General features: G+C 36.8%; 4 protein-coding genes across 6 annotated transcripts; 1 reads left to right on the forward strand and 3 right to left on the reverse strand.

Moving 5' to 3' along the window:
- Positions 1–234: 234 nt before the first annotated feature.
- LOC110383681 (dynein regulatory complex protein 10) lies at positions 235–6,771 on the reverse strand. Of its 2 annotated transcripts, none has more exons than XM_021344482.3 (10): positions 6,556–6,770; positions 6,036–6,280; positions 5,818–5,925; positions 5,637–5,660; positions 5,367–5,529; positions 5,118–5,253; positions 4,897–5,046; positions 4,589–4,718; positions 3,930–4,100; positions 235–427 (listed from the first exon to the last, which is right to left on the reverse strand). In XM_021344482.3, the coding sequence occupies exons 1-10, from the start codon at positions 6,680–6,682 to the stop codon at positions 356–358; spliced, it is 1,326 nt and encodes a 441-aa protein (XP_021200157.3). In that variant the 5' UTR covers positions 6,683–6,770; the 3' UTR covers positions 235–355. The 2 variants fall into 2 exon arrangements, with proteins under 2 accessions (XP_021200157.3, XP_049694268.2); XM_049838311.2 differs by lacking the exon at positions 235–427 and adding an exon at positions 3,562–3,676 and having other exon boundaries at positions 6,556–6,771.
- Positions 6,772–7,622: 851 nt separating this feature from the next.
- Positions 7,623–16,336, forward strand: LOC110383707 (dynein regulatory complex subunit 2). Of its 2 annotated transcripts, XM_021344522.3 has the most exons (9): positions 7,623–7,783; positions 8,107–8,220; positions 8,961–9,099; positions 9,279–9,502; positions 13,928–14,125; positions 14,361–14,555; positions 14,825–14,974; positions 15,086–15,312; positions 15,768–16,336. In XM_021344522.3, exons 1-9 carry the CDS (start codon positions 7,649–7,651, stop codon positions 15,907–15,909), a joined length of 1,524 nt encoding a protein of 507 aa, XP_021200197.3. In that variant the 5' UTR covers positions 7,623–7,648; the 3' UTR covers positions 15,910–16,336. The 2 variants fall into 2 exon arrangements, with proteins under 2 accessions (XP_021200197.3, XP_063891901.1); XM_064035831.1 differs by having other exon boundaries at positions 14,825–15,312.
- Positions 9,697–13,858, reverse strand: LOC110383709 (odorant-binding protein 59a). The gene is made up of 5 exons (XM_021344523.3): positions 11,898–13,858; positions 11,325–11,801; positions 11,009–11,245; positions 10,227–10,353; positions 9,697–9,849 (listed from the first exon to the last, which is right to left on the reverse strand). The coding sequence occupies exons 1-5, from the start codon at positions 11,952–11,954 to the stop codon at positions 9,746–9,748; spliced, it is 1,002 nt and encodes a 333-aa protein (XP_021200198.3). The 5' UTR covers positions 11,955–13,858; the 3' UTR covers positions 9,697–9,745.
- Positions 16,337–17,371: 1,035 nt separating the features above from the next.
- LOC110383710 (uncharacterized) lies at positions 17,372–17,809 on the reverse strand. The gene has a single exon (XM_064035805.1). The coding sequence runs from the start codon at positions 17,807–17,809 to the stop codon at positions 17,372–17,374; it is 438 nt and encodes a 145-aa protein (XP_063891875.1).
- Positions 17,810–19,712: the final 1,903 nt, after the last annotated feature.

Consider the following 19,712-nt stretch of genomic DNA (forward strand, 5'->3'; position numbering starts at 1 on the left):
ACCTTAAAAGTTATATCTTTTTAATAGGACTTCAAGTCGAAAGCAAAAACTGTTAATTTATGACTGTCCCATCGAGAACTTTCTTCTATACAACAGGTAGAGACAGGTCTCTCATTTTCTGTGTAACAAGTGCCCTGTATGGTGACATTGACTACTACTGCAATTTCGAACATGGCAATTAGTCTCTAATTACAGCAGAATGTTTTATTTAAGTAAATAAAATTCATGTCTTGCTTATCAAGAGATCGTTTTATTTCCACAATAAATAAATAACATATAACAATAACATAAAAATAAACAATAAGTATAAGTTTGCCTACGTATCGACGTATGACATTAAAATTAAAACTACAAACTATTTCTTCTTTCCTTTCAACAACTCCGTTGGTGGTGCTGCAGCTTGCATCTTCTTCATTAATTTTCTTAACTGGAAGAGAGGATTGGGATTCAGGATCGGGGAATAAAGGATATGGAAGTTTACGGATCCCTCTTCAATAACACAAGGGAACAAAATAAGACTTTTTTTTTGTTGCATGAAATTTTATGACTTTTGTTTACTATAATTCGAGGTCGCTGATTTCAAATCTACCCAAATTTTTTTTCTAACAGCTTTAGTTTTTGAGATACGGCTGTTGACCGTATTTTCGAACTAGTTACACTTAAATTTCATAAAACAGAGCATTTTATTTTAAAAGTACATAATTTTTAGTATTTCTATGTTGCAAAATAATTGTAAAAATTATACTAACTATTTCTGTAATATTTGTGGTGAATATACATTTAAAGATTGTAGACCAAGCGTGTTGGAGTTCTTGAAACGGGTGTACTTTGAGTTCTTCGGATTTTCTTTGAACACCTGCGACAGGTACCTACTGGGTGTCTAAAATGGTATGTAAAACATGCGTCGAGTCTTTAAGGTTATGGAAAAATAAGAAAAGACCCCATTTCAAGTAACAAACACCGATGATCTAGCGAGAACCCTCGAATCATTAGGTAGTTTTTCTGCGTGGTTGATATGAACGGTACTAACAAAAAAAAAACGGTCCAAATGGATTTACCCCAACTTGTCATCTACTACTTTACTTTAATAAAGGTGCTACCACCTTTGCACATCAAACTTGGGCTCATGAAACAATTTGTAAAAGCTCTGAACAAAAATGCTCAATACATATCTAAAAAGTCCCATAATTTGAGTATAGAGAAACTAAAAGCCGGAATTTCTGATGGTCGACAAATAAGGTGGTTGATATAAGTGTAAGTTTCATAACTACATGACCAATATCGAAAAAAATGTCTGAAACGAATTCGTTTGGATTGCACAAAATTTTCTATCAAACAAAAAGGATGAAAGCTTATTCAAATCACTTTGAACAGATGTTGTCGGCTTGGTTGTAATATGAGCATCAATGTATACTTCTTCCTTAGCCATTTCGACCATTTCCCTGAAAATCTATGTGATCTCAGTGAAGAACAAGGCGAACGGTTCCATCAATATATATTCGGACTATGGAAAAGCGGTCCCAGGGTCATTAGAATGTCAACATGATGGCGAACTACTGTTGCAGCATTAAAGACAGCCCTAGTGAACCGAATCAAGCCAGAAAATCTTATAAAAGAAAGTTTTTTGATGCTTAATTGTTGTTCTTCTGCTGTTTTTTGTTAATAAAATTGTGTTTTCCTTGAAAATCACGTTTTGTTGATATCTCAAAAACTAAAACTGATACAGAAATTCTGACTTCAGATCTTCAATTAGGAGCCCAAAAGTATGCAATATTAGTCGTAATACACTCTTTTGCAAAAAAAACGGGCACCTATGCGAAATCTAGGTTTTAAGGACTTCACGTGTATTTCAAAGGGTTTTAATAACTGTAGTCTGTTACTAGCATCAAAAGGGTTAGCCAAGCACGCGTGAGGGTGTATTCTAAATTTGAATTTTGTAGATTTGCTAAGAAACTGGTTACACGTTGTTTTGGACTAATTCTTGGTAGAAAGTTCGTGGTCCTTTTGAAAAGTTTTTGACGTGATTTTCAGAAAACTGATAATGCAATTTTTATTAATGATTAATGTACCTTCCTGTTACATCAAAACATTTTTAAAAAACTACGCGTATTTGATAAAATGTTCACCTGCTCTAAACGGTCTATGCTGATGATTGACGGCAATGTTACGAGTTTCGGTATTTTAGTGTAAAGCGTTCTATTGTTCAGATATTGTACCCACGCGGTTTAAAATATCCCTTCTTCATAATTAAACACTATTTAGAGGAGTATCCGTACTTTGGGCTGCGACAAAGCCAATTTAAAGTTAGCAATGCCGTTTACAACTCGTCTCCTATCAGACTTTGACATCTAAAAAATACCAAATTTTGTTGTAAATGTTAAATTAACCATATGAAAAATGACGAGGAGGGTCAAAGCTATCCAAAAAGTCAAATTATTGCCGCGTTGAAGCTCTCGATAACTCCATAGGTGTCGGTTTACTAAACGATGATTTAGCTGAAAGGGAGTCATGAATTCCTTATTATTGGCCAAACGTATGTTTCTTAAAAAAATACCAGTTTGCGAATTATTGTTATGATTTAAGCAGGAAAGTGCTGTAGATACCAGAAAACCTCGGAGCAAACATGTTTACTTAATAAAATGTCCCTGGGATGAAAACCCGCTCTTTGAACGCTCAGACTCATAGATCTTCAGAGGTCTACGGGGTTTCCCAAGAGGCAAGGTTATTTAAAAATCAGTGATTACGAGGCCTTAAGACCTCGTGCTCATAGTCTATGCGCTATTTTCTGTATTTTGTAGAATTTCAAGACTTTTAAAAATGTCAAAGTCTGATAGGAGACGAGTTGTGATCGGCACTGCTTACTTTAAATTGGTTTTGTCGTAGCCCAAAGTACGGATGCTCCCCTAAATAGTGTTTAATTATGAAAAAGCGATATTTTAAAACACGTGGGTACAATATCTAAACAATAGAACGCTTTACACTAAAATACCGAAACTCTTAACATTGTCATCAATCATCAGTATAGCCCGTTTAGAGCAGGTGAAAATTTTATCAAATACGCATAGTTTTTCAAAAATGTTTTGATCTAACAAAAAGGTACATTAATCATTAATTAAAACTGCATTATAATTTTTCTGAAAATCACTTCAAAAACTTTTCAAAACACCGACGAACTTTCTGCCAGCAATTAGTCCAAAACAAGGTTTAACCAATTTCTAAGCAATTGTAGAAAATTCAAATTTAGAATACACTCTCACGCATGCTTGGCTAACCCTTTTGATGCTAGAAATATACTACAATCATTAAACCCCTTTGAAATACACGTAAAGTCCTTAATACTAAGATTTCGCATAGGTGCCCGCTTTTTTTGCAAAAGAGTTTATTTCGTGCAACAAAAATCTTGTTCCCTTGTGTAATATATAGAAAGTGTAGAGATTAACATATTTATAAAGTTAACACTCTCGTAGTGGAATCCACACAACGAGCCACCAGTGTTAATATTAATCTGATAGGATCAAATTATTTCTTAATATTTGTTTTGCGCACTTAAATAGATGAAGACGTGAATAATAATAAATGAGGAGTAGATTTGGGGCAATAAGAGTTTGGTAGGTTAAGGATATACTTAGTATATTCTTTAAGCTTTCTTCTTTCCTTTTTTAGCCTTCCCTTTAAGCTGCATGAAAAAGAATATGATTACGTATGAACGTTTAAGTAACAAAACTTTTGAAAAAAAATGGGACATCGTCGTCTGCAACCAGCGTTTCATGGCAGAAGACGAGCCAAAACTGTAGATTTATGTATAAACTTTATGTGCCTATCTTCTGATATTTTTTAAATAACTATAACAAGATTAGCCAGTATTTATGGAAGCAATTATTGAAACGGAGTTTTTTCTTCGTTCACTATACATATATTGAAATCCTTACCTTCTTCTTCTCGGCTCGGTTGGCGAGCACTTCTTTCCATGCGTGCTGTATGACTCTCGCGGCGTGATCCATCAGGAACTTGTTCATCTTCTCCGTCATCTCCTGGTGGTATTCCGCTTCACGCTCGGCCATCAGCGGTATGTACTCGACGTCTTGTTCTGCCAGTTTTTTCTGTTGGTTGAAAAATTATTCCATAAAAGACCCATTTTACCAGATTTTAAAACTAAAGGAGATGTATGGAGCACCGGCATACTCTTTTATACGCGGGTGGTGATTGATCAATGACGTTTGACATGTTTATTTGTCTTAAATCTATGGCTTCCTACCATCTTCCTACTGTAATTTTTGGTCACATAGTTTCTGAATTAGCAAGACGCCATATTGAAAGTCAATGTTGAAACTCATTGATAAATAAAAAAATTGTATGAAAAAGTATGCATTTAAGCAATTTATCTGTATTTTTGCCGAATTCCTTGGATTTTTCTGATATTCTTTTCTTTATATAGTGGGCCGGATTTGAAACATCTCTTTTGAACACACACTTAAATTATATAAAAGGCTTTTATAACTTAACAAAAAATGGAAACGAATTAATTATATAAACTTTTGATATCATCTTTCCCTCAAAAACTTAATGATCGTAAAGGAAAACCACAAACCTCCAACTCCTCACATTTTTCCACTTCTTCATCATACTTCTGCGAAAACTCGTCGAATTCTACCTGCTTGTCACTCATCTCGAGGTCATACTTCTGCAGCCATGACAGCAACTGGGTTTCCACTTTGAATCTTTGTATTTAAAATGCTAATTAGCGTTATTTTCTAAAGTATCATTGGCAATGTTATAGTAATATCACTTAATATGAAGCGTTGCTAAGTAACCCTTCTATAGATACATCTAAATCCTACATACGCTTTTGCCTATTGGCTCTAGAAAAGAATGTCCCCCAAAGGAAAGTAATATTACCGTCGTGCTCTCTGATTCTTTTCTTCAATGAGGTGATTTCGCAACAGCTGTTCGTAAGCTTCCCGACTCTCCACCTCCTCTTCTTTCAACATCTCATTCTTGACTGCATGAGTCCGAGTCGCCAGTACCATCTGACGTTCTGAATCCAAACTAAACAAAACTAATATTAGCTTAAAGATTTCTACATTTTGAAAGAACCTTCGTAAATAGACACTCCTTACATCTTCTTTTTAAGCTTAACAGTAGCATCATGGCTGAGTAGAACTAGTTCATGCTCCAACTTCGCGATAATTTCTGCTTTCAACGCCATGGTCTGCTCGAAGCGCTCAGTCTCGTCTTTTAAGGTAGCTGAGTATTCTGAGAAATAAGAATGATTAAAATTAGTGTTTGATTTACATTGGCTTACAATAATTGCACTAATAAATACAAAAAAGAACGAATGAATATAATTTTCTCTGGAGCTCTCTTACCTTTGATATTTGCAATGAGACGCTCGTTAGAAGATTCCAATTTTCTCGTGTTTATCTTAGCAGATAGTTCCTCTGCGGCCGTGGTCTCCATCTGCTTCACCATTAGCTCTCTAAAATGTTCGAATTCCAGAAGAAACTCGTATCCGGGTGTTATGGCAGATATCTAGAATCGTAAATTATTATCAATAACCTATTCGTCGCAAAGCTTTGAGAATTAAGTACCTATAACTTTATTCACAAAAAAACATAAAATAGAAATAGTTAACTTACGGCATTATCTTCATCATCTCTTATCTGGAATGAATTGACAAAATTAGAGGATTCGTTGTATTTCCTTAGGCAAAAACTTAACAGGATCGTTAGATAAGTAAAGAGGTAGAAAAGAGACAGCATATTTCAGTATGTAATCCGAAAAAAAAGTTTAGAACTTACAATTCATTCTCAATCTTACCTTGGCGATCATTTCATCAATCTTTGGCCTGAGCTCAGGATAACTGTTCATTATGTAGAGCAAGTGACCGAGTTCAGGGTTCAGGCGGTTTTTCAGCGATAAATCACCCTGGAAACAAGAATCATTAATTTTGGTCGTATTCATTCAAGTGTTTTATTAAAAAACGAGAACAGTCTAGATAAATGACCAACGGTACAGCAAGGTTTAGTGATACTTACAGCTTTCAAATCTTCCATGACAGCTACATTCAAGAGACTGGCAGAAAACAGAGGGTTATCATACTGCTCGAAGATAAAGATCAGGTCGTCCATATGGGCTGGGCTTAAGACATTGTTCAAGGTTCGATATTCCTGGACAAGGTCTGGTAAGCAGATTGCTAGCTTGCATTTGTAGATGGCTTCGTCTAGGATCTTCGTGATGCGCTCGCATTGTATACTGCACTCCAGGTCGATTGGTGAAGCCGCTGGAATGAACAGTACCTATGGTTAAGTATGTTACCGAAGTTAGTATTAAGTAATCTGTGATGTTACGTAGTAAGTACTATGCTGGAATTTGTTGAGCGTGCCTATCACCTGCAGGAACTTTAGTCACAAAATGTGTGTCTTGTTACCCATAACACAGACTTTGCTATTAGTTACTTTTGAATAGTATGATTTATTATTTAACATCCAGACAAGGTGGCAACCCTCAGGGATTGCATAATACCTATTATTATTCTTCATGAGAAAGTCTACTAACCATTGTCTTTCGTCAAGTCCATTTCTTTATCCCTTTCAGCGCTTGCAGCTGACCTGCTGCTGGTTTTAGAACTGTCAGAGTATGTAGATGTGGACTGTATGGTCCCAGTAGCAGACGGAGCGTCCATGTTTATTACTAAGTATTTATTTATTTCCAAAATAAAATATTGTTCCACTTGTGTTGATCACAACTTTCAGATCAAATTAACAAAGTTTGGTAACCATGGTAACCGTAGCTATGGATACTGTTTTCTTCTTTTTCTGGCTGTCATCGATAATATTGTAAGCCAGTAACGTTGGTTTATGGTAATAAGATTATAATTTATCGCAAAATATTTTGGGGGTACGTCGTTATATTTTATGGAAAAATATTTTAGGACGTTGCAATAAAAATGTTAAGCGCTTCAGCAGAATAATTTACTTTTTCAAATAGTTGCTGGTGGAAAATGCGCTTGTTTTAATAGCTGAGTTGCGATAAATTGAAAATGGAATGCGAATTTTGATTCTTTTCTACCAGGAATTAATTAACCTGATCTTCAATTAGTACATAAGTAGTTAGGTACGTAGATACCTACTGAAAGAACGAACGTTAGTTATTTACATATTTACTAAACAATGTCTACCACACATTGTAGCTACCTAGGTTACCTAAAAGCTGTATGTATAATCAATAACAGGTAAATATCTGCCATGTCAACGCGATAGTTCATATTTGTTCAATAAGTACTTAACTTCTAACAGGGACTAGATAGAGTCCACGAGTCACATTTTACAGGTGAGTATTTCCAGTTCTATTTTATATCTTACATTAGGCAGGTACTTTAATTATGTTATTGATTACGTGGGTATGCTGTGGATAAAATTATATTAAAGTATAGGTAATGTTTGAAAAGCCAATGTTATACTTAACGTACCTACCAGCTACCAGCACTCAAAGCCAAAAGCGTTACCAATACATTCTTGTGTTAAGCAGAAGAAAAAGTGGTGATGAATAAACTTCCTAGCAACACAGCATCCCAGCGGCACTTTCATTATTATTTGTCCTATTTCAACAGGTTAATCATTTTCCCAGCAAGATAAACTAAGCCATCAAAATGGGCAAGAAGGGCAAAGTGAACAAATTGGCGAAGATGTCTGATGAGGAGAGAGCTCGGTACCTGCAGCATCGAGCTGATATGGAGGAGGAAGCTCGAAGAAGGAAGCAAGAACTTATCCACAGATTCATCAAGGTCAGGCTATGAATTCGATATTTTTTTATTAAGCTTTGTTTGACCATCTCTGTGTGTGAGGAAGCAGCAAAAATATTGATAATGATGATGATATAAAACTTAATTAACCATTTCAAACCAAAAATCAAAAAAGAAGCAGTGCTCAAAATTATCAACTACCCACTTTGGTTCTAATTTCTGATTCAATTTCAAATGCCAAATGTTAAGTAACAATACACAGCTATAGTGATTTATCTCCATTTTTATCTGATTTTAAGACTGCAGTTTGCAAAGACAACCCAAGAAATAGGTACCCTCAAATCATATTATATGTACTTTTACAGAATAAACTCGATAAAGAAGAAGCCTACAGTCGTCTGAACACAGCGAAAATAAATCAGCAATGGCGGTTCATACTGCGCAAGATAAAATGCAAACAAATGGCGACGGATATACAGGTAAACCCATTTATTGTTATTTATTGTCGGTTGATAGGGTTTTACGTTTTAATTCTCCTGGTTTGTTATAATTTTATTTTTGGTTGATTTAATGTTACTTACGTAGATATTGTGATGTGACTTGAAAAATTGGCAAGCGTTTCGATAGAAATGTCGAGGTAGGGTTCATCTAAATTCTAAAGAATAATGGAATTATCTTTTCGCGTGTTTGCAACAACAATTTTCTGCTTTGACTTCATCTAAAATCTATTTTAGTTAAGGGAAATTATTTATATTGTAAATAGGGTAGTTTCCAGGGTCGAAATAATGAAATAATATTTAGTCCGCTTTTTAGATAATCAAAAAATATTGGATACGTATTTTTTCTTTTTTTAATTAAACATAAAATGACAAAGATAATACACTTCAAAAATTAGGAGTGGGGGCCTTTTACGTCACAGTGTCCTGAAAATTGTAGCAACTTGTGACGTCACACTCAACTTTAACACGCTATATCTTAACAAGTTCTGATCCAATTTAAAAAAGAAAAAATACGTATCGCTTAATTTTGGCCAATCTACAAGACGGACTAATTATTATTTTTTAGGAAACTAGCCTATTGCTTTAACGATAATCATTTATTTTTATCGCTTTCCATGGCTTCTGACCTTCTTAGTACGGTAGGTATCTACCACATTACTGTTGCCAATTTTATACTTAGGTAACGAGTTCTTCGACAAAGTTGCAACTGCTTTTTCTAGAACATGCTGCTCAGCTTCAATTTCCTGTTGGAGCGCAAGAATCGTCTGCTCACAGCTCTGATGAAAGCCACAAATGACTCCGATGAACAGCATAGAAGAGCGTTCCAGGCACATACTGAAAACGTCAGCTATTTTCTGAGTAAGAACCTTTTCTGTGATAGAATAAATCCTACTTGCGTCTATGTAGCTGTTTTATTTCAAATTAAGAACATAACTAAAGTGCGCGCCATGACCCAAATCGGGCGGGAAAATTGTGGAACTATTTATCGCCACACGTCAATGGCTTGTACTTTAATAGGTCTACTGCAATAATTCCAGACATAGGATACCAACGCCTGGATAAATTACAAGCTGAATATGACCACCAGAAGAACACTCTTCTTGAGAACTGGGACAAAGAGGAGATGGAACTAGTAGACGGTCAAGACCGAGCCGAGTTTAAGCTGAAGCTGGTCGCATACATACAGGACCGAGACTTTCAGATGTTGAAAAAGGATATAGAAACGCAGAGGGCTACTGAAAAGAATGATGCCAGACTTGAGGTAAGGGAACCTGATTACCTTAAAAACCTTAAAAAGGTTGAGCTGTATAGGAGATAATTTAGTACGCAGTTTAAAAACTAGTTACAGAAGGCACCTATGCAAGCTCTGAATTTTGCGTTAAAATCTACGATGATTTCCGCAAAAATAAAGATGGGTATTCAAATATGTAGTTTATTATTGATATTAAATATAATTTGTATAATAAAGTACAACGGTTCGTGATTACGAAGGCACTGTCTATGGCTAGAACTTCAAGTCATCCTTCCAGTCGTCGCAATTAGCTCTTCCTTTCTCCGATAAACATATCAATAGGTTTTTCGAGAACTCGCACTTGTCTTCCGTATTTTCTGAAACAGTTTAAAGCAGTTCTAATATGATCTGTTTTAGATAAATAAAATAATAAAAAACATCAAAATCGGTTCATAACACAAAAGAATATATAAAAAGGTCAAATTGAGAAGTTATTTTTGAGGTGCTTATAGATACTCGTAGGTAGATTAAAAACCAAGTAACTGATTTTAATGCAACTAAGTCCACCTATATACAGTGATAGTAAATAAAAGTATGTGGGTAAGAGTTGGTGCAACATTTTTATGTAGTTTTTAAAACTTATTTACTAACAAGAAATAAATAAATAGGTACAACTAAGTAAGGTACTAATAGTCAATAAATTAAAGATGGCTATATCAAGACTTTCTAACTAATCATGTGTATGTACACATACCATTATCCAAGATCTGGAAGCATTCTTCAATGGACTCCTGCAGGAAATCCCTCAAGTCTTCGTTCTTAACATCCTTGGTGATCGCATGAGTCACCAGATATCTGTCTGGCATGCCATCTTCCCCTGTCTAAGAGGAAATTAAAACATTAATCTCATCATCTGCTAGTCGTTCATTGGACTCATCAAAAGCAATTAGTGGTAGATTGTTTTAATTATAATCACACATTGTAGCATTGGTATTAATTAAACAAAAAAGCATCGTGTAAGCTTTATAGGATACCAAGATAGACGTTGATTAACTGGCTGTTTCCCGTGGTTTCACCCGCGTCTCGAGACTACTTTCCTTACCCGGATAAAATATAGGGTACTAGCTTTTGCCCGCAACTTCGTTCGCGTGGAATAGTGACTACCAGCAGATTTTTGATTTGACCAATAGATGGCGCTATATGTCCAGAATTTTTTTTTTTTTTTGTAATAAAAACTATCCTATGTCCTTTCTCAAGTTTCAAACTATGTCTGTACCAAATTTCACATAAATCGGTTCAGTAGTTTAGGCGTGAAGAAAAGACAGACAGACAGACAGACAGAGTTACTTTCGCATTTATAATATTAGTTTGGATATACAATAAACTATACAATAACACCAGGGTAGCGTAGCTTCCCAACATTTCAAGATCATACATTTCAAATCGGAGCCCAAACATACAATGTTTCCCCTTAACATCAGTATAGAGTACATTTTAATGCAATATGAAAAATTATGCATATAAACTCGTACTAACCATCTCTAAATTCTCCAAGAAGCAGTGCAAAGCACAAGCTTTATTATCCGTCTCCTTGTTGGAGCTATTTTCTGTAGAATTCTTCTCATCAGATCGGAAGTTGTCTTCGTAGCCGGAGATTTTGTGACTGTTAGGATTGTATTGAGTTCTTTGACCAGAGTTCTCTGGACGCCTCTCCCTTTTGCACCTCCTCGGTGATTGAGTCGTTGAGTGATAGTTGTTGTACTGGTCCATTCCCTGATAAAACGCAAGCCATATCATTACTACCAGATTTAATAAAAAAATACACGAAAGTGAATTAATAGAAATAACTCACGCCTCCAAATTCATCGCTTTGCGGAAAGTCTTCTCTGCCGTTGAAATAATCTTCTCTACCATACCTATCATCGCGGTTATTTGCCATATCATTCCTATTGTTTTGATTGCCCATTCTATTTCTACCTCCCGATCTATCATTGCTACTGCTCATTCTATCATCATCCCTGTTTCTCCTGTTATCATTTCTATCCATTCTATCGTCACTTCTCCCCATCATATAATTTCTATCCCTCATACTACTGCCTCCTTTTCTATCTTTACCACCCATCCTGTCATCTCTGCTGCTTTTATTTTCTCTACTCCCTATTCGACCTCTTTCCCAGTCGCTTCTCTGTATTTGACCTCGGGAATCTTTCCAGTCTTGATCAGAATTTCCTCTGCTTGAGTTACGTCCTTCTTGCATCTTCAAACATTTCTTGTAAATATTTTTCAGCTCGGCTTCTTTTGGTCCTCCACTCGATCGACAATTCAAAGCCTAAGTAAAATAATAAGTATATTACAAGAAAAGAAAAAACAGGAACCGCGACTAATTTTTTTTTTTCTAGAATAACTAAATAGAAATTGAACTCACATAGCTTTCCGCTACTATTAAGCAGAATATAAGCACGTGATACTTCACAAGGCACATGTTGACGACCACAGCAGCACAAACAATGTCGCCTGGTGGTCATGGAACACCCTATATATGATAACGGCGTCCACGCATCACTTCCCTCAGACACAAAAGGTGACAAGCTCCATCCAAATATGACTAATTGTTGGGTGACATGCGCTCTGTACTTAATGCGCTTTTGAATTAAGTGGACTCTATATTTTTATGGAAGTTGTGGGTTTTGTGTGATATACATTCTCGTCTTCCTTGCATAACAAAACATCAGCCCTCGGTGTACCAGGGCCGCTGTCCCTTTTGGGAACAGTCCTGAGCACCGGCAGAGTTAGTCTAGGGAGACTAAATGAATCTTAAATAAAAGGTTCAGGTGTTTGGACTTGATTATTCACGCAGACTTATTTCCTATAATCGAAGCTGGCTTCCTGAAAAATTCAGGGAATACTCTTTATCAAGGATAGGAATCTCTATTCCTGCAATAGGACATCAAATAAATTCTAGTATACTTAGTTCATTTTACCTATCCCTGAGTACCGTTCCATATTAAAACGTACATAGGTACCTATTTACTGTCCTTATCCAGCATGATATCAGACAATAGTCATCAGTCACGGCTGTCAGGCTGTCAGGCTACATGGTCGGCTCCGGACCACGGCCACTAATTACAGGAAAACCTCATGTGGCCAATTGGAAATTGCAATATTATACCACTTCTATAACGAGTATATCAGAAATAAGTATGTCGTGATGTTCAAGTAGTATTTGTTATGTATTTAGTTGTCTCGGTTAAGATTTTATCTGGCTCTAATTTGAATGCCATTGTCAATATTGTCATATATGGGAATTACAGAAAATCTAAACAAGCTTAACTGTCTGTTACACTTTGATGTCCTTCTCGATTAACAATACCTACATACGTGCCAAAACCGCGATCATTAAGGACATTTTAAAATAGATTACAACCTAGCCTACAATTAATATTATTTATTGCTTCTTGGAGCATAGTTGCAAAGTAGGTATCTACATATATAATGTCTGGTGATTTTTTTTGAAGCGTAAATTTCGCGTAACGTGCAAGCTCATGTAGATAATTCAATTATGAGACTCCTACAATTTGTTCAGGGCAATCCACTGAGTTTTACGGTCTCCATTCTATAGCCGCATATAATTTAAACTTCCTGTTTATTTAGTGCGTAGGTATACCGTAGTATGTCTATGATCCTAGTCATTCTCTCATTCTCGCGATCAACATTGATAACCATACCATAATTAGTAAAAAAAAAAAACAGAAAAAAAACCATTATACGTCATTTAGGAATAGATATCTAAATATATAAAACTCAAAGGTGACTGACTGACTGACTGACTGACATAGTGATCTATCAACGCACAGCTGAAACCTCTGGACGGATCGGGCTGAAATTTGGCATGCAGGTAGATGTTATGACGTAGGCATCCGCTAAGAAAGGATTTTGATCAATTCTACCCCCAAGGGGATAAAATAGGGGATGAAAGTTTGTATGAAACTTTGTCAATTTTAAACCGATCGGACTGAGACTTTGCATGCATAAAGCTACTATGGCGTAGGCAACCCTTAAGAAAGGATTTTGATAAATTCCATCCCTAAGGGGATAAAATAGGGGATGAAAGTTTGTATACATCTTCTTAGATTTTATGAAGAAGTCCTGATGACGAATCAGAATTTTATGATGACGTTCGCTTAAATACGATTTTGAACCTTGATCAATGAATCTATGCGACTGCTAAGTGCTAATCCTAATTATACTGTCACGTGAAAGAATGCACCTACGGGATAAATAAGTAGTATTTTGACTATTCTATATTGCCCACGCAGACGAAGTTGCGGGCAACAGCTAGTTCTCTTTATATAACACTGTTTTTTTAACCAACTTTAGTGACAGAAAACCAATGCGGCTTTCAAAGTTATAATTGGATATCAGGGTGTGTCTATTTATCGAACATTTTAATTCCAGCATGAAGAGGATCTGCTAAGCTTCTGCACGCCCAAGCAGTTGGTAATCGAGATGTACTGGACCAAACTCCGTGAGGTCTACAAGTCCTACCAGGAGGAACATGAGCCCATCATGAGCCACTACCACAGCCTGCGAGAGAAGGACGACTTCTACCAGAAGGAGATCGCTAAGAACGACTACCAGATACAACTTGCTAGTGTAAGAGAGTACCTACATACTTGATGAATGGAGGGACCCAATACAAAAGCCAGAACAAATCAGTATTGTGATATCAATGTGCGCCGCAGCAGCACGATGACTTAAAAAAAGTAGCAAACTGATTTACAACTTTAACTTGAACATTAGACACATTTTTGTACTATCCAGACACTTCCATAAATACCATGGAACTCACTTGTCCAACCAATACAATATGTATCCTCCAATTCCTCAGGAAAACTTGATGAACCTGCAACATGAATGGCAGAAGACGACGAGCACTATGACAGACAAACTGACGCGCATGGCGAGTCGTAAGGAGGAACTGACACGGAAATATCTTCAGATGAAGAGGGACTCCAAGGTGGAGAGCAGCAAAAGTAGCCACGATCTTAATATCATGGTTAATGCCAGCCAGGATGCTATAAAGGTTATATATGCAAAAGTATTTATAAAATCTTTTAGTTTTTATTATACCTGCAGAGCTGATTAATGCTCAATCCTTCTCCGTGTGAGAGGAGGCCTGTGCCCTGCAGTGGGACGATAAAAAGGCTGTAACAGGTAGGTATAGGTACCTGCAGAGAAGAAAGGATAGTATGAGAAGAAGCCTGTGCACTGCAGTGGGACAATAGACAGTCGTCATTGTCGCTGCTTGTATATTTTTTTTCATAAATTCTTAAACAATAATAATATTTTCAGCATCTCGAAGATATGTGTGACAAAGTGAACAAAATACTGCAGCTGGCTGAAATCTGCAGCAAGTATGAGCACGAGGGTGACAAGCTCACTGATGATGCGGAGTATGACATCGAATCCGTTGACTTCGAACATCTGGACAAAGATATGATCGTAAGTAACAAATACTACTTGGACTTACGCAAGCATCTGACTACCTACTCTACTTTAATAAAAAGTATGTTGATAGCATGTGCCATTTGGAACCTTTTTATTCATTCACAGAACGAATGCAAAGAATACAGCAAAATGGACAAGTTCCTGCTCAAAGTTAACAGGGCCAAGGTCCAGACTCTTTGCTTGAAGACGGAGAAAGCCAAGTTAGCGAAGGAGAACATTCAGTTGAAGAACTATATCAAGAGATACTTGACGGACCTGGCGCTGAAGGGCAGAGATCGGCCATTAAGCATGAAGATAAGGACGGAACCGCCGAAAGTGGATACCAAGATCCTGTATGTACTTATTTGTGTGATTTTTGGTTCCCTAAATTATAATTAGCAAAGTCCCTAAGAACATTATCAGCATCAGATATCTCTTAACTAATGCGGGGACCTCACTAAGTAAACGTGAATACCTAAATCACGTAATCACGTTACCTAGGTATTGCGTTAATTTTATCGCGTAAGTAAGAATACCCATTGTTTGCGATAATCCTTTAAATTAATGAACCCGAAAATGACAAATGTTTAACGGCAATTTGAGTACCGTTGTCAATGCACCTGCGTTGAACGTCCATCACCGCGATAAAACGGCATTTTATGTCATTGGATACTGCCAAGTCGTAAACCTTCTACAGTGCTAACTCGGCTAACATGGAACAATGACTTACAATAACATTCGATAGTACATAGATACTGCGAATTGCAACCCATAAAATTCTTGATAAATAATGCATCTGTCTGTTCAGGAATCGTCCAGTAACGTGCATAGAAGGTGCACTGTCGAACGCAGTGCAGCATGAGAAGCGTATGCGTAACATCGAGCGACGCAACAAGGATAGCGACATCAGAGCATACCCGCGCGTGCAATGCTGGCTGCAGTCTGCATAATACAGGATCATGCGTACTTCTTCGTGCCCTGTTCCCAATTTGAATGTTAAAATATGTTATGTGCTTTCAATTATGTGCGTCAGATAATCTAGGTAGTCAATTAGATACAAGTTGAATTTTATTTTTGAAAATAATAATCAATCCATATTTTATTAATAATTTAATTTTTGAATGCATAACTAGACATTAAGGGCCTTACTACAAAAACTTTAAACCCTGTTTTACACTTGTCTAATAAAATTTTGGCTGCAAAATGAACCATATGTCAACGTCATAATTTGACATTTTTTTAGACAAGGCATAACCTGACGTTTAAAAGTTTTTGTGGTAAGACGGTATGTATTCAGAAGCCTGTCATTCTGTGTATAATAGGTTTATTTAAGCCAAAATATGTGTCAATAAAAGTTGTCAATTATTAAATCTAATAAAGGAAATCATGATAGATAAGTTTTAATGCTACTCAACAAGACTAATAAATTAAATTTGGATCAGGTCATATAGCATAAGCCTACTCTTTGAAAATCAAGTGTGACCAGCTGTTTAAGATTAGACAATTGCAGAAGTCTAATTAAAGTAAGTAGGTACATTTTATCAATTCTATCTAAAAGATTTGTAGCAGACATCAAAGATGCATCACATATAACTTCTGCGTCTTAAATAGTAGGATTATCAAATAAGAACACATTTTTATATAAAAAACTTATATTGAGTAAAGCTAAAAGGCTAAAGTATTAAATAAGAGAATGTACAAAATGCCAATTAAATTAGTTTAAAAAGGTACTAATTACATATCCTAGCTTACCCATCTTTTGTGTGCAGATTATGACGTAAAAGATTTTATAATGATACAAAATATTAAAATGATAAGCTTTTTTACTGTGAATTCAACAACAATTCAAACAAAACACTCCAAATTAATGTCAATAAGAGAAATTTATATACACAATAAAGTATCAAAACTTGTGGTTCGGTATATGTTATATGTGGTTATAAATAACACTAATAAGTGGTACATACAAAATCTGGTAAGTATCAACTGAAAACATGGAAACATACAAAGAACGTTCTGTAGAAAATGGAATGCCTGCATTACAATATAAAAGTATTGAATTCTGCTTCACATGTAGGGCTGCCATCCGTCCGGGTTTCCCCGGATTTGTCCTCGTTTGGAGGCCGTCTGGGGTCCGTCCGGGCGGGGTTTCAAGAAGTGTCCGGGGAAAACCCGGACACTTTTCATGTAAGGAAGCACCTCATTGAATTTAAGTATATGTTAATAGTAAATGGATTACAAATTAGGTATTATTTTGTTTAAAAAAAAAATCGTACTTGTTCGGGGAAAAAATGCGATTTACGCCAAATGTCCGGGTTTTTTTAATGTTTGTCCGGGTTTGGCGAAATTCGAGATGGCAGCCCTATTCACATGACATGTATCTTAATCTAAAATATGGCTATTTTATTAACTTTAATAGTCCATTGGTGTAACACCGGCCATAGAACTCTTCCCAGATTCCATGGCACCATCATCACCCAAGTTCCACGGTTCGTCTATCGCCACCAGCAACCTCGTTAAAGCTTTGTGACCCTCCAAATCAATATTTTTTGTGAGTTCATCATCGAATGGAACATATTCTTCACAAACCACGTTCTTCCCCTGCGCAACTCCGTGAATTTCGTACCAACCTTCTAATGGCTCATCCAACGGCCGCTTTAACTTTATAAGAACCTCCTGGTCGTCCACTGTTTTGACATAGAAACCTTCGGTAGCAGAAACTTTGGTAACTTTACCCCATAGCGTGACTTTCGCGCCGTTTTTTTGCGCGAGGTTACCGGCACTCACATACGGAACAAATTCATCGTTGTCTGGATACTGGTTGTCTTCAAAATCATCGTGGTCTGCCATTTTTGAAGTAAGTTGAGTTTAAGAGTTTTAATTTCAACACCACAACGGAATTTTACTGTTAAGTACAAGTTCAGACTCGAGTTGACTCGACTTGTTTTTGTTTGACGTTTTTCGACATTTGATTTGACGCAAAAAGTAAACTTGACAGCGTTTACGGTGTTGCCATTTTTTTCTGTTCATTTTTAAAATGCATCGAATTCCATTTAGGCCCGAATTTCAATGATTTTGATGAAACATAATATTTAAATGAACAAGCTTCCGCTCGCAGCTTCACCCGCGTAGTGTGTTGATAAAAAGTAGCCTATGTGTTAATCCAGGATAACACCTATCTACATACCGAATTTAAACCAAACGGCCCAGCCGTTTTTGTGTGAAAGGTTAACAATCATACATCCATACATTCTCACTAACTTTCGCATTTTTAATATTAGTAGGATGATAAGACAAGGATGACGATTGAACAAAATCGTGCACATTTTGCAGTTTACCAGGGGCGTAGCTACCGCCGTATCTGCCGTATCAATTATACGGGGCCCCCGGGCCACGGGGGCCCCAAAAGTGTGTAAGGACAAAAAATAAAAACTTCCTAATTTATTTTATTTTACAAATATCAAAATTCTGAAAAGCAATTCTTTTTTTTTCCCGCCTTAAGCGTGCGTTCAAAAGTTAACAACACTCTACATCGTTATGGCGGGCTGCGGGACTTCCCCGTTTTACTTACTTCATCTTCAACTCAGCGGGGAATCCTTCATCGATATCGCGATTTACGTGTACGTTGTTGTACTTTACATTGGATACTAGCAGACCCGGCGAACTCCGTTTCGCCACCAGATTCGTTTTCCGAGTTCCTACCGTCTTCTGCGCGCCTAGTACTCGACCAACGCAGCTCTCAGTCGTCCGCACCCCAGCACGCACGCATTACCATGATGCCCATACAGGTTATTATCTAACTCCTTCTGTCTTCTGCGACCCTAGTTTCTTGTGTCTTGTGCGGCGGCCGATGCTCGCACGTCGTTGTCTAGGCATTTTGGACAATGGACAGAGTGTTGAATTTAACCTCAAATGCACGATCCACATAATTTACACTGAGCTTGAATGAAATTAACTGAGCAGAGACAATGAGTAGCTGTCAAACACTCGGCGCCATCTACTTGAAGTGTTGGATATTGGTTTGTAGTACATGCTATGTATCAGAGATGGCGCTGTATGTGAAAAACGATTTACCCACTTTTCTGTTGAATTATTCCTGATTATTCCTGAATTTTCTTTACTATAAACCTCACGGAGCCCGAGACCTTTCCAACGAATGCAAAACCGTGGAAATCGGTTCGTGCGTTCTGGAGTTATAGCGTCAGGGAGGAAAACCGGACTTATTTTTATATAGTAGATTAAACCACGGAGTTAGTAGCAGCATAAGGGGGGGGAGAGGGCGGTCCGCCACTGGTACCACGTCTCGGGGGGTGCCATCTCGGTCGACACATATCTGCACGACCAGGATGGCACGGGCAGAAGGGACAAGTCACTGAGGGTGCCATTCTAATCTGCAAAGCCTAGGTTCACTACCAGTCACTGCATGCTATTCAAAGAAGACGGATCGCAATCCATACAAAATTGCCCCACGTCCTATAACAATGTGACGAATCTCAAAAAAAAAGATAAAAATGTTAAAAATAATATGGCATACTCGCTAATTTCTTTTTTTCACACCTTCATATGAAAAAAATGCTTTAAAGATTGTTTAGGCGCTGTTACGAAAACATCGTTCATGGGACTATTTATGGAATATTTTATTAAATTATTTTTTTCCCAAAACTTAAAAATTTCACACTGATTTTTAGGGTATAGTTAGAGAGCTGATATTTTCACAGATGATGTATTTCTGTTGCCGCTATAACAACAAATA

The sequence above is a fragment of the Helicoverpa armigera genome, chromosome 8, assembly GCF_030705265.1.
Source record: "Helicoverpa armigera isolate CAAS_96S chromosome 8, ASM3070526v1, whole genome shotgun sequence".
Classification (NCBI taxonomy): domain Eukaryota; kingdom Metazoa; phylum Arthropoda; class Insecta; order Lepidoptera; family Noctuidae; genus Helicoverpa; species Helicoverpa armigera.

Bases quoted from the DNA above. Each gene is read 5' to 3' on its own strand.
- LOC110383681 (XM_021344482.3), bottom strand. From the start codon at position 6,682: ATGGACGCTCCGTCTGCTACTGGGACCATACAGTCCACATCTACATAC. The intron at 5,926-6,035 runs GTAAGTATCACT...TCTTGTTTCCAG, and splicing joins TCATGGAAGATTTGAAAGCT to GGTGATTTATCGCTGAAAAA. The intron at 5,661-5,817 runs GTAAGATTGAGA...AATTCATTCCAG, and splicing joins TTGATGAAATGATCGCCAAG to ATAAGAGATGATGAAGATAA.
- LOC110383707 (XM_064035831.1), top strand. From the start codon at position 7,649: ATGGGCAAGAAGGGCAAAGTGAACAAATTGGCGAAGATGTCTGATGAG. The intron at 8,221-8,960 runs GTAAACCCATTT...TGCTTTTTCTAG, and splicing joins AAATGGCGACGGATATACAG to AACATGCTGCTCAGCTTCAA. The intron at 9,100-9,278 runs GTAAGAACCTTT...CAATAATTCCAG, and splicing joins AAACGTCAGCTATTTTCTGA to ACATAGGATACCAACGCCTG.
- LOC110383709 (XM_021344523.3), bottom strand. From the start codon at position 11,954: ATGTGCCTTGTGAAGTATCACGTGCTTATATTCTGCTTAATAGTAGCG. The intron at 11,802-11,897 runs GTGAGTTCAATT...TATTTTACTTAG, and splicing joins TAATAGTAGCGGAAAGCTAT to GCTTTGAATTGTCGATCGAG. The intron at 9,850-10,226 runs GTATGTGTACAT...AAACTGTTTCAG, and splicing joins CTTCCAGATCTTGGATAATG to AAAATACGGAAGACAAGTGC.
- LOC110383710 (XM_064035805.1), bottom strand. From the start codon at position 17,809: ATGGCAGACCACGATGATTTTGAAGACAACCAGTATCCAGACAACGAT.